This window comes from Symphalangus syndactylus, chromosome 18, assembly GCF_028878055.3.
Source record: "Symphalangus syndactylus isolate Jambi chromosome 18, NHGRI_mSymSyn1-v2.1_pri, whole genome shotgun sequence".
NCBI lineage: Eukaryota > Metazoa > Chordata > Mammalia > Primates > Hylobatidae > Symphalangus > Symphalangus syndactylus.
In genome coordinates this window covers 67,381,299-67,394,285 of record NC_072440.2, presented here as the reverse complement: position 1 = coordinate 67,394,285, position 12,987 = coordinate 67,381,299, and the positions used below count along the sequence as shown (strand labels likewise).

Sequence of the window (12,987 nt, the reverse complement as noted above, 5' to 3'; positions counted from 1 at the left end):
ATTCCCTGTCTTCAGGTACTATGTACACACTTCTGTCAGTTCCCAGTACACTGGATTGCCTTGTTGGTTCACTTATCTGAGACTGAAAAAAATGTTTTATTTCTGTATGTTGAATGCCTGGCAAGTAATAGGATCTTTAATGAATCTTTGAAGATGCATTCCTATCTACTAAGTAGATAGGAAGATTAGAGGGAACTAGAGAAAAGGACCAGTGCAGCCCCAATGAAGAGAAAAGAAGCCAATCCTTTCAGCCTTCTCTGTTCTTCTGATCCTATATTTGAGGGCCAAATCTCCATGGGCTAGCCTAGGGACCTAAATACCACTTAGACTTTAAAATTTCAAAGCTGGTTTCTGTGTGTTCCAAGTTCCAATAAACTTATTCAGAGTTCTTCCCATTCCAGCCTTCTATGAGTGTGATGTAGACATTCTTGGAATGCAGGTCCCATTTCTGCCTACCTGTGGTCCAGCAGCAGTCTAATGAGCAGCATAGACAAGCTCAGGCATGCCAGGGTTCCTGGCAGAAAGCTTCCCTGTGAATAAGCATGTGCTTACAGAAATGAGACTTCTGCTGGGATCGTGCCTGTTATTTATCACCCAAATTCATAATCTTCATATCTAAGATTAACATTTCTAGGTGTCTCACTACACCCTGGTCTAGAAATTCTTGGAGTTAAAGGGACAGAAAAGGCAGATTATGAATTCCTACAGTTCTCTATAACTTGATAATTGAATTTAAGAATGCTACAGAGAGATTTCCTCATGAGGTCAAGTTCCCTGGTGGTTCCTGCAGGGATATTCAACTCTCGTGTTCTCTTTCTTGTTCAATTCCTGTGAGGTGGGCCAGACCAAGTGGACCAAAGGTCAGCTCTGGGAAGGTAATATATCGAAGATACTGGGTCAGTCAACTTCAGCCGCCAGGCTCTGTGTTCCTACAGGATCATTAAGTATTGCAAATCTGCGTTAGTCCCAGCACCACATGTCTTGCCCTGGACATCTCAAAGTTAGGACTGTTTTTCAAAACTAGGTATGAACTTATTTCTTAAAATGATCAGCTGTGTTCCAGTTGCACCAAATGCTGATTGATCTGAATTCAGCAGATTTGTCCCTTACCCCCCAAGTTTATCTGACCTCTCTCTAGTCCCTGTGGGTTGTAGCTGGATAGGCCCTGAAGTTTCTGTCCTTCTAGAATACTGTATTTCGTTGGTATTGCTTTGTGCTATTGATAGAGCTGTACCCTCTTCTAGAGCTGGGTTTCCTAAACTCTGTTAATTAGAGAATCATCTAGGGTAGAAAGTGAGGGCTACATTAAAAGCATACAGATTCTTAGGCCTGATCTAGGTCCAGATCCTGTTTAAATCTCTGAAGGGATCTGGGAACCAGATCTTTCATGGGGTGACAGGATGCTTTGTTTAAGAAAAACAGGCAAAAACAACAACGAAAGGAAAAACAGGTGAGTTTGATGGAGCCCCTTGTTTAGGATTCTTAAAATTAATCTATGTTCCTTCAGCTCCTGTACTAGACTCCAAGGCCTCAACTTGGTCTTGTTCCTCTTGTAACTCCTCCACAGTTGGTAGCACCAGACCTCAAATGTAATTGGCATTGGAAAACTGTTGGTTGGTTGGTTGAATGAATAAATGGATGAGTGATTAATTTACTCTGCACTCATTTCAAACAGCACAAAAGTTACAACATTGCACGATAAATTTGAGGGAAGACAAAGACCAGATATTTAATTTTGTAAAGCAGCATGTTAATAGAAAAATATAAGAATGAAGAGAGTGCTGATATTGTGTTAGGAAGTCCGAATTTGGCATTGCATGGTGTCCTGGCCTTAGGCAGTCCTCTAATGTCCCTGGCCCAGTGTCCTCATCTGTAAAATGGCATGAGGATAAAACACAGTGATAGATGTAAAATGCTTTGAAAACCAGAGAGTGGATTCTGGTCAGGAGAAAAGAATGGTCAGGGTAGGCACAGGGGCTCAGAACTAGCCACAACAAGGTTGCTCTGTGGTCAGGTCAAAGTCTGTAGCTTCTACAGGGACCATGAGAAATTTTAGCAGGATGGCCATATAGGTATGCTCAGGACCTGATTCTCTTTCTGCCTAGTTCCTGAGCCGATCAGGAACCTCTATGTTTTGGGCCACTGTCCCAGTCCTGGTAGGCCCATATGGTTCTGTAGGTGCTCAGTAGACAGTCCCTAGGGGAAGCTGCTCATTTCTGCCATGCCACCTTGGTGTGCTGAGATTCCTGTGCATAGGGGTAGGAGAAGGTGAGGAGAGGTGGCTCCAGGGTTGAGTATGCAGCTATGGGGCCCAGAATATGTTACAAAGAAAAGTTGGTGACCAGCCAGCTGGGAGTTGACCAAAGTCAGTCATGCATGCCGATCCTCACTCAGCAAATACTTGAGTGCCTGCTAGGATGAGGCTCTAGATCCTGGGTGGGGACCACATGGTGTCTACTAAGAATTACAAGGAGAGTGATATGGCCTGCCTACAGTTGGGACATGCAGGCCTGTCTCAGTGCCTGGCCTGGCACAAGGCTGCCACTCCCTGCAAACTCTGAGCTGACCTGTTACTGTCCCTTAACCATTCCTACTCCAACACCTACGTTGATCCTGGTTGTCCCCTTATGCCTGTGTGTAGGAGTATGGGCCATGCACAGCTTTGTTGGGTCCAGGAAGTGGGGTGGCAGTGGACCACGTTACATGGTATGAAATGTATGCCTCCCCAACAGCAACAGCCCTGTCCTGCCTTGGTGGGCCCTCCAGGTCACTGTGTTATTTCATAGGGCCACCTCAGTAGCCATGTAGGAGGCATGATACTCTCGCTTTTCAGGTGAGAAAAGAGATTCAAATCATCAAGGGATCTACCGTGGCCATATGGACAGTCAGTGATGGAACCAGGACTTCAACTCAGAACTTTCAGGATTGGGGAAAACCAGAACATGGGGTGGAAACCAGAACTTGGGGGGGGGGAAATTTTATGTATTATTATTCTTTTGACTAATTTCAAAAGTAATACATGTAAAGGCCGGGTGCAGTGGCTCACACGTGTAATCCCAGCACTTTGGAAGGCTGAAGTGGGTGGATCACCTGAGGTCAGGAGTTCAAGACCAGCCTGGCCGACATGGCGAAACCCTGTCTCTACTAAAAAATACAAAAATTAGCTGGGCGTGGTGGTGGGCACCTATAAGCCCAGCTACTCAGGAAGCTGAGGCAGGGAGAATTGCTTGAACCTGGGAGGTGGAGGTTGCAGTGAGCCGAGATCACGCCACTGCACTCCAGCTTGGGTGACAGAGTGAGACTCGTCTCAAAAAAAAAAAGAAGAAAAAAAGTAATACAGTTGAGTATGTTCTTCCACATTGTTAAAGACTTTTTTTTTTTTTAATATACAATCAGGGTCTCGCTCTAATTGCCCAGGCTGGAGTGCAATGGTACATTCATAGCTCTCTGCAGCCTCAAACTCCTGGGCATAAGTGATCCTCCTACCTTGGCCTCCCAAAGTACTAGGGTTACAGGCATGAGCCACCATGCCTGGCCTAAAGCCATTTTCTAATACCTATATTCATTATTGTAACATATGTAATATACTTCACATTTTATGATTTCCTTTTTAAAAATGTTCTATGAAAGTAATACTTGTTTGTTATAAAACATTGAAACAGGATAAGAATATAATAATTCAATGTCTCCTAACCCTTATAATCCCAGAAATAACTGTTGATGGTTTAATGTGTATTTTCTAGGCATTTTCTGTGTGTGTGTGTGTGTGTGTGTGTGTATGTCTGCCTGTCTGTCTGTGTATGGATCCACACACATACATACTCATATACATACTTAGTTTTTACCCAAATAAGTTTATATACATACTCTTCTACAACTTAATCTTTTTAAAAAATACCTTTTATTGGGGCTAGGCATGGTGGCTCATTGCGAGGCTGAGGAGTTTGAGACTACCCTGGGCAACATAGACCTTGTTTCTACAAAATAATTTAAAAATTAGCTGAGCATGGTGGTATGCACCTGTAGTCCTAGCTACTTGGGAGGCTGAGGCAGGGGATTGCTTAAACCCAGGAGGTTGAGGCTACAGTGAGCTGTGATTGCACCACTGCACGCCAGCGTGGGCAACAGAGCAAGACCATCTCAAAAAAAGAAAAAAAATACCTTTTATTGTAATTTTCAAACACACACACAGACTATTACAGTGAACCTCCATTCATCACCCAGCTTCAACAACCAACTTCCTTGTTCTTGTTTCATCTTTTCTCTCCATTTTTATTTTTTCCCCCCTGGAGTATTTTAAAGCAAATCCCAAACATTGTATTCCTTCAAAAATATGTGTCTCTAATGCACATGTATGTTTATTGCGGCACTACTCACAATAGCAAAGACTTGGAACCAACCCAAATGTCCAACAGTGGTAGACTGGATTAAGAAAATGTGGCACATATACACCGTGGAATACTATGCAGCCATAAAAAATGATGTGTTCATGTCCTTTGTAGGGACATGGATGAAGCTGGAAACCATCATTCTCAGCAAACTATCGCAAGGACAAAAAACCAAACACCGCATGTTCTCCCTCATAGGTGGGAATTGAACAGTGACAGCACTTGGACATAGGAAAGGGAACATCACACACCTGGGCCTGTTGTGGGGTGGGGGGAGGGGGGAGGGATAGCATTAGGAGGTATACTTAATGTAAATGACGAGTTAATGGGTGCAGCACACCAACATAGCACATGTGTACATATGTAACAAACCTGCACATTGTGCACATGCACCCTAGAACTTAAAGTGTAATAAAAATATATATATATTAAAAAAAATGTGTCTCTAGCAGATCAGGTTTTGTTTTAAACAAAAAAAAGCGCAATGTCATTATCATACCCAACAAAATTAACAGTAATTCCTTTTTTTTTTTTTTGAGACAGGGTTTCAGTGTCACCCAGGCTGGCGTGCAGCAGCACAATCACGGCTCACTGCAGCCTCCACCTCCCAGGCCCAAGTGATCCTCCCACCTCAGCCTCCTGACTACAGGTGTGCACCACCACACCCAGCTAATTCTTTATTTTTATTTATTTATTTATTTTTAGACAGAGTCACTATGTCACTGAGGCTGGAATGCAGTGGTATAATCTTGGCTCACTGCAACTTCCGCCTCGCAAGCTTAAGCGATTCTCCTGCCTCAGCCTCTGGAGTAGCTGGGACCATAGACATGCACCACCACACTCAGCTAATTTTTTTTTTTGGTAGAGGTAGGTTTTCACCATGTTGCCCAGGCTGGTCTGCAACCCCTGAGCTCAAGCAATCCACCCACCTTGGCCTCGCAAAGTGCTGGAATTGTAGACATGAGCCACCATGCCCAGCCAACAATAATTCCTTCATATCAAGTAATACCTAGGCTAAACAGTTTTTGTCAGTCGTGTCACAAGTGTCTTTGTACAGTTGGTTTGTTTGAATCTTGTTCCAGTAAGACCCACATACTACAAGTGGTTGGAATATCTCGTATCTCAATCTATAACCCCAATCCTGTCCATGCTATTTATTTTTTGTAGAACTTTATTGTTTGTCCTGTAGAAAGTCCCACATTCTGAATTTGGCTGATTACATCTTCATGGAGTCGTTTAATACTTGCAGCTATCCTCCATATTTTCTGTAAATGGGTAATTTATTTATTATTATTATTATTATTTTTGAGATGGAGTCTCTCTCTGTCACCCAGGTTGGAGTGCGATGACACAATCTCAGTTCACTGCAACCTCCGCCTCCCAGGTTCAAGTGATTCTCATGCCTCAGCTTCTCAAGTAGCTGGGATTACAGGCGTGCGCCACCATGCCCAGCTAATTTTTGTGTTTTTAGTAGAGACAGGGTTTCACCATGTTGGCCAGGCTTGTCTTGAACTCCTGACTTCAGGTATCCACCTGCCTCGGCCTCCCAAAGTGCTGGGATTACAGGCGTGAGCCACCATGCCTGGCTGGTAATTTATTTTAGATGCTTGATTAGTGTCTGAGTTTTAACGCAAACATGCTTCATTGGTGGTGCTGTGTACTTCTGTTGCATCACATCAGGAGGCTGATGTGACTGATCTGACTTTACAGTTGTCTTTCCAAAATCTATATGCATAATTTTTAATTTTTTAAGATTTTTTTTTTTTTAAAGAAACACACATAGGTTGGGTACTTAGGATTGTTGAGCTGGGATAATGAGGAAAGACAGTAATGTGGCCCTCAAAAGTGGGTTTTATCCTAAGATGAAGAGAGCATGTGTAATATGGAGAAGAGGAAGGTCGGAGAGAAGGTCTTGGAGCCCAGGCCAGCGCACGGCACTGGTGCCGCCAGCATCCAGCTACCCTTCTGGGACATTATGTAAAATGATGTAACTGAGTGAAAAAGTGGTGAGCTGGCCTCCTCTCTCTGCTCAAGTCACTGAGCTGGTATCATGGTGAGGGACGCTTATGAGGCCAGAGCTCTGAGTCCACCGTGTGAAGGCAGGAAGCTTTCTGGGTCTGAGAAGGCTGTAACTTTTTGGTCCTTGTCTTCTCATACTCTGGAAGCTGACATCAGGGCGACCTTCTGGTGTTTCAGTGGTAAGTCCTAAACTTGTGAAGGGGCCGCTTGCTTTGGAGGTAACAGTAGGTTAAGATGACCTGGAGAGGCACAGTCTAAGAGCTAGAGGGGGCCACCCAGGACACCAGGGAGTCCAGTGCCTCATTTTACAGATGAGAAAATTGTGATCAGTAGAGGGAAAGGGAGGTTCCCAGAACCAACTAGCAAGCTAGAGGCTGAATCCAGTATCCAGGCCTCCACTTCTCTGACTGTGGTAGCCAGCCAACATTTCCTACTTGGAATTTCTGAGGTGATGAGGGTGGCCAGATAAGGCTCCTGACAGATTCTTAATGTGCATCCAGAATTCCTGGGTATCCCTTGGTGTTGGTTTTATCCTCTTTCTTGTTCAACTCCTGGCTGGGTTCTTTGACTTGGAGGTGGTAGTCAACAGTGGTCTGTTTATACCAGCATTTAGTGGCCAGTTTAGTATGTAGTGGTACGGTGCAAACAGGGTGTCCATGAGTCCCAGTCTCAGCCCCACATTAGTCAGCTACCCGAGGTAACTGCAGTTTCCTAAAGAAATTGGACCAGATCAAGATTGTCCAAAACATAGTATGAGTGTGCCAGGTGATGTCAGGTGGTATGAGGGTAAACTTTTCATTTGTTACTTTTATATTAACCTTTTTACTTATGGTAAGTATTACTGGTTTTCCATTTATTACAGTGACATAAACCTCTTCTTTAAATGTACTGAGGCTAAAAAGTTGATATATTTAGATAAAATAAGGTGAATAGTATTCCAATGTGGCAGAAGGAGGATTGAAAAAGATTGCAATATGGAAGACCTTGGACCGGATGATCTTTCTGGTCCTTGTTAGCTTCCTAACCTTTCATAGTTACAGGAATTTCTTAATATTCTGGCATATGGGCTGGGCACAGTGGCTCACACCTGTAATCCCAGCACTTTGGGAAACTGAGGCAGGTGGATCACCTGAGGTCAGGAGTTCAAGACCAGCTTGGCCAACATGGTGAAACCCCATCTCTACTAAAAATACAAAAATTAGCCAGGTGTGGTGGCAGGCACCTGTAATCCCAGCTACTCAGGAGGCCGAGGCAGGAGAATCACTTGAACCCGGGAGGCAGAGGTTGCAGTGAGCCAAGATTGTGCCACTGCACTCCAGCCTGGGTGATAGAGTGAAACTCCGTCTCTTAAAAAAAAAAAAAAATTCTGGCATATGACAATCACAACCTTCCTGCCTCAGCAGATTCACCTGCCAATATAGAGGCCGGACAGCCTGAACATTCCATTTAATTTAGCATATATTTGTCACCTGGGTTGATTATCGTGGGGGAATCTAAAGACGAGTGAGACAAGGTCCTGGTTCCTGTGGAGAACCATCTGGAGGCTGCTCTGTATTTGGTGGAGTTTGTGTATCTGTGTGATATATTCTGGATCACGTTCATGAGAAGTTTCTGGGTCACTGCCCTCTGGGTAGTGGTGCCCTACAACTCTTGTCTTCTGTAGCGCTTTGGGAAGTCTGCTCAGGGATTCAGTCCTAATCAGCTCTGGAGCTGAGAGAAGACAGGAATGTTGGCATGGAAGCTGGGGGGGAGAGGGCTGCAGAAATGGGCAGTCAAGAGTTCTCTGCCTTTTAGGATTTCCCTGGGGAGAGTCTTCACTCAGAGCTTCGCTGACAGCCAAGGATGGCAAGCAAGGGGCCCTCGGCCTCTGCATCTCCTGAGAACTCCAGTGCAGGGGGGCCCAGTGGGAGCAGCAATGGCGCTGGCGAGAGCGGAGGGCAGGACAGTACTTTCGAGTGCAACATCTGCTTGGACACAGCCAAGGATGCCGTCATCAGCCTGTGTGGCCACCTCTTCTGGTCAGTACCCCTGCTCCCACCCCAGAGAGCACATTGCCAAGTTTGGAAAGCCTGTGGCCCTGGGCGGTTTGGAGCAGAATGCTTCCTGCCCACTTTGGGAATACACTCAGGCTCAAGGGACAAGAGACCTGAGATCCCATCCCAGCTCTGCTACCAATGAGCTGGATGACCTTGGGCAAATCCTGTCCACTCTGAGCTCCTTCTCCCCATCTCTAAAGTAATAATACTTAGCATTTAGTGAGCACTTACTACCTGCTACTTGTTGTGCAAGTAGAGGCAGTATAGCATAATGGTTATAAGCAAGGACTGTGGAACTGGGCTTCCTCCTTCTGAAGCTTGACTCTGCCACCTTCCTGTTTGACCTTGGACAAAGTGCTTACACACATTCTGCCTCATTTTACAGGGTCATTTGCAAGCATTAAATGACTCAAAATATGTAAAAGGCTTAGAAGAGCACATAGCTTGCAATAAATACTATGTGTTAGCTATGACTATAATTGTTACTATATTTTATGTTTATATATAGATAGATACACTCATCAAAATGAAGTGTCAAGGTCGGTGTCTGTTCCAGCCTTGATGGTTACAGGAGCCCTTTCTGGCTCTTTGAGAACCTAGGTGCAAGGTGAAGGTTGGATTTTGTTTTTGTGTGTGTGTGTGTGTGTGTTTTTTTTTTTTGTCTTGAGATTTTGAGCTGAACCTTGAAAGGTAGATCGAAAAATGCTAGGTAAAGGCGAAGGGTGTGTGTGTCACCCCAAGGCAGGGAGTTTCTAGGGACAGGCACATGCACTGTTGGACTCATCTGAGACCCTTGAGGCTACTGTATACCTCTCACAGCACTCTGGATGAGGGTCTGGGAGTGTTAGGAAAAATAATGGTGACAGGAGTGTTGAGCCAGATTATCAAACCCAGATTCGACTAAAGGGACATAGAAGTAATGAATATTTTTGAGCAGAGAAATCGTGTGAAGAAAAGGCCGTTTAAACAATATTTAAGGGATTTTAAGTTGGCAACAGCGTAAAACATCAATTTATTGGTGAATAAATAGAATGGAGCAGAGATTTTTGTTCTTGAGGCTCTTGCCCTAATTACCATTTTGTGTAAAAGCTATTGTGATCCACATTCTCCTAGAAATTCAGGATACTTCAGGGTATCGTAAAACCAGGACTTGAAATGACTGACAAAATTAAGAATTAAAAGACAGGATACCCCTGATTTGATTATGTGAATGTATCAAATTATCACATATAACATAAAAAATATGTACAGCTATTATGGCTGGGCTCAGTGGCTCACACATGTAATCCTAACACTTTGAGAGGCCATGGTGGGAGGATCACTTGAGCCCAGGAGTGCAAGATGAGTCTGGGCAACATAGTGAGGCCCCACTATGTTTAAAACTAGTCAGGCATGGTGGCGGTGCCTGTAGTCCTAGCTACTCGGGAGACTGAGGTGGGAGGAAGGCTTGAGCCCAGGAATTCGAGGCTACGGTGAGCTATGATTGTATCACTGCACTCCAGTGTAGGCAACAGAGAGAGACCCTGTCTCTTAAAAAATGTATATATTCTGGGCTGGGCGCGGTGGCTCACACCTGTAATCCCAGCACTTTGGGAGGTCAAGGTGGGCGGATCACAAGGTCAGGAGATCGAGACCATCCTGGCTAACACGGTGAAACCCGTCTCTACTAAAAAAAAAAAAAAAAACATTAGCCGGGTGTGGCAGCGTGCGCCTGTAGTCCCAGCTGCTGGGGAGGCTGAGGCAGGAGAATGGCGTGAACCCAGGAGGCGGAGCTTGCAGTGAGCTGAGATTGCGCCACTGCACTCCAGCCTGGGTGACAGAGCAAGACTCCATCTCAAAAAAAAAAAAAAAAATTATATATATATATATGTGTGTGTGTGTGTGTGTGTGTATGTATGTGTGTGTGTGTGTATATATATATATATATATATATATTCATTCTGGCTGGGCGCAGTGGCTCATGCTTGTAATCCCAGCACCCAGCACTTTGGGAGGCTGAGGCGGGTGGATCACTTGAGGTCAAGAGTTCAAGACCAACCTGGCCAACATGGCGAAACCCCATCTCTACTAAAAATACAAAAATTAGCTGGGTGTGGTGGCATGCACCTATAATCCCAGCTACTCGGGAGGCTGAGGCAGGAGAATATCTTGAACCCAGGAAGCGGTGGTTGCAGTGAGCTGAGATTGCGCCACTACACTCCAGCCTGGGCAACAGTGCAAAACTCCATCTCAAAAAAAAAAAAAAAAGTGTGTATATATATGTGTGTGTGTGTATGTGTATGTATTTATTAAATTTTATAATTATAAATTTTAAGATTATAAATTAAAATTATGTATTATATATATATTAACTGTATATATATTTAAACATACAGCTATTGTATATCTTTTTTTTTTTTTTTTTTTTTTTTTTTGTGGAGACAACTTTGCTCTGTTGCCCAGGCTGGAGTGCAGTGGTGCAGTCTCGGCTCACTTGCAACCTCTGCCTCCTGGGCTCAAGTGGTTCTCCTGTCTCAGCCTCCCAAGTAGCTGGGACTACAGGAATGCACCACCACGCCCGGCTAATTTTCTTTTTGTATTTTTAGTAGAGATGGGGCTTCGCCATGCTGGCCAGGCTGGTTTCAAACTCCTCACCTCAAGTGATCTGCCCACCCCGACCTCCCAAAGTGCTAGGATTACAGGCGTGAGCCACCATACCCGGCCCTGTGTCAATTTTTTTTTTTTTTTTTTGAGACGAAGTCTTGCTCTGTCACCAGGCTGGAGTGCAGTGGCACAATCTCAGCTCACTGCAATCTCTGCCTCCCAAGTTCAAGCAGTTCTCCTGCCTCAGCCTCCCAGGTAGCTGGGATTACAGGCGCACACCACCACACCCAGCTAATTTTTGTATTTTTAGTAGAGAGAGGTTTTCACCATGTTGGCCAGGATAGTCTCGATCTTCTGAACTCGTTATCTGCCCGCCTCGGCCTCCCAAAGTGCTGGGATTACTGGTGTGAGCCACCATGGCTGCTATCAATTTTTTTTTTTTTAAAGGCAGAATGCCATTGGAAAGAACACAGACTCTAAAATGAAACAGATGCTTCCAGTCTGGATGGCGCATCCCTGAGCAAATCTGCTAGCTTCCCTGTACTTTGGTTTCCTCATCTGCAAGATGGAGATAATGGTACTGCCTTATAGGTTAACGTGACCGTCCAGTGACATTAAGAAATGAAAAGGTATTCAGCCACAACGTGGCACACAGTACAGTCACAGTACATAATGACATTTTGGTCAACAATGGACTACATATCCAACAGCGGTCTCATAAGATGATGATGGACCTGAAAAGTTCCTATAATCTAGTGATTTTATAATGTCACAGAGCAGTGCGTTACCTTTTCTATGTTAGGTATGTTGAATTTTTTGTTTGTTTGTTTGTTTGTTTGTTGTTTTTTTGAGAAGGAGTCTCACTCTGTTGCCCAGGCTGGAGTGCAGTGGCGTGATCTTGGCTCACTGCAACCTCTGCCTCCCAGGTTCAAATGATTCTCCTGCTTCAGCCTCCCGAGAAGCTGGGATTACGCATATGTGCCACCACACCTGACTAATTTTTGTATTTTTAGTAGAGATGGGGTTTTACCGTGTTGGCCAGGCTGGTCTTGAACTCCTGATCTCAGGTGATCCACCCGCCTCAGCCTCCCAAAGTGCTGGGATTACAGGCGTGAGCCACCACGCCCAGCCTGGTTTTTGTTTTTTTTTGAGATGGAGTCTCACTGCGTCACCCATGCTGGAGTGCAGTGGCACTCCAGATTGAGTAGCACGATCTCAGCTCACTGCAACCTCCACCTCCCGGGTTCAAGTGATTCTCGTGCTTCAGCCTCCCACGTAGCTGGGATTACAGGCATGTGCCACCACACATGGCTAGTTTTTGTATTTTTAATAGAGATGGGGTTTCACCATGTTGGCCAGGCTGGTCTCGAACTCCTGACCTCAAATAATCTGCCCACCTCAGCTCCCAAAGTGCTGGGATTACAGGCGTGAGCCGCCACACCTTGGCTCTGTTAGGTATGTTTAAATACACAAATATTTACTACTCTGTTACAGTTACCTACGATATTCACATGCTATTCAGGTTTGTAGCTTAGGAGCAATAGGCAATACTATGTGGCCTAGGTGTGTAGTAAGCTAGTTCAGCTAGATTTGTGTAAGTACACTCTGTGATGCTCACACAATGATGAAATTGCCTAATGACACATTTCTCAGAACTATCCTTGTCATTCAGTGATACATGACTATCGTTGCTTAATAAATGGGAAGAATGGTCATTGTTATAAAGCCTGACTTTCCCCTGAGGGTCATTCATTCACCTCCATTTCTCCCCTAGAGCCTTTAAGGGAACTTGCCAGTGGAGATCTGCCATGATTTGGGGTATTCTCCACTCAGTTTAGAATGACATTGCAAGATTAATGTTGGAGTCAGATGTTATGGCCAGGAAGATTGTGTATTTGGTTTGTGAAGCTAAACTGTGGTTCAGGAATTGGAAAAGGAACTATCCTTTGAGTTCAAAGTGT

At 44.6% G+C, this 12,987-nt stretch overlaps 1 protein-coding gene across 4 annotated transcripts in view; it reads left to right on the top strand.

Moving 5' to 3' along the window:
* Positions 1–437: 437 nt before the first annotated feature.
* Positions 438–12,987, top strand: part of RNF185 (ring finger protein 185) — a 28,082-nt gene continuing 15,532 nt past the window's right edge. The window contains exons 1-3 of one of the 4 annotated variants that reach the window (XR_010117162.1): positions 1,432–1,450; positions 4,932–5,037; positions 8,202–8,425. Coding sequence is in view for 3 of the 4 variants with exons in the window: in XM_055252497.2 (XP_055108472.1) it covers positions 8,250–8,425 (176 nt within the window). In the remaining variant the exon portion in view is untranslated. Of the gene's footprint in view, positions 876–1,232; positions 1,451–4,931; positions 5,038–8,201; positions 8,426–12,987 lie in introns of those variants that run through there. The other 3 variants (XM_055252497.2, XM_063623613.1, XM_055252499.2) reach the window with 3 other exon arrangements.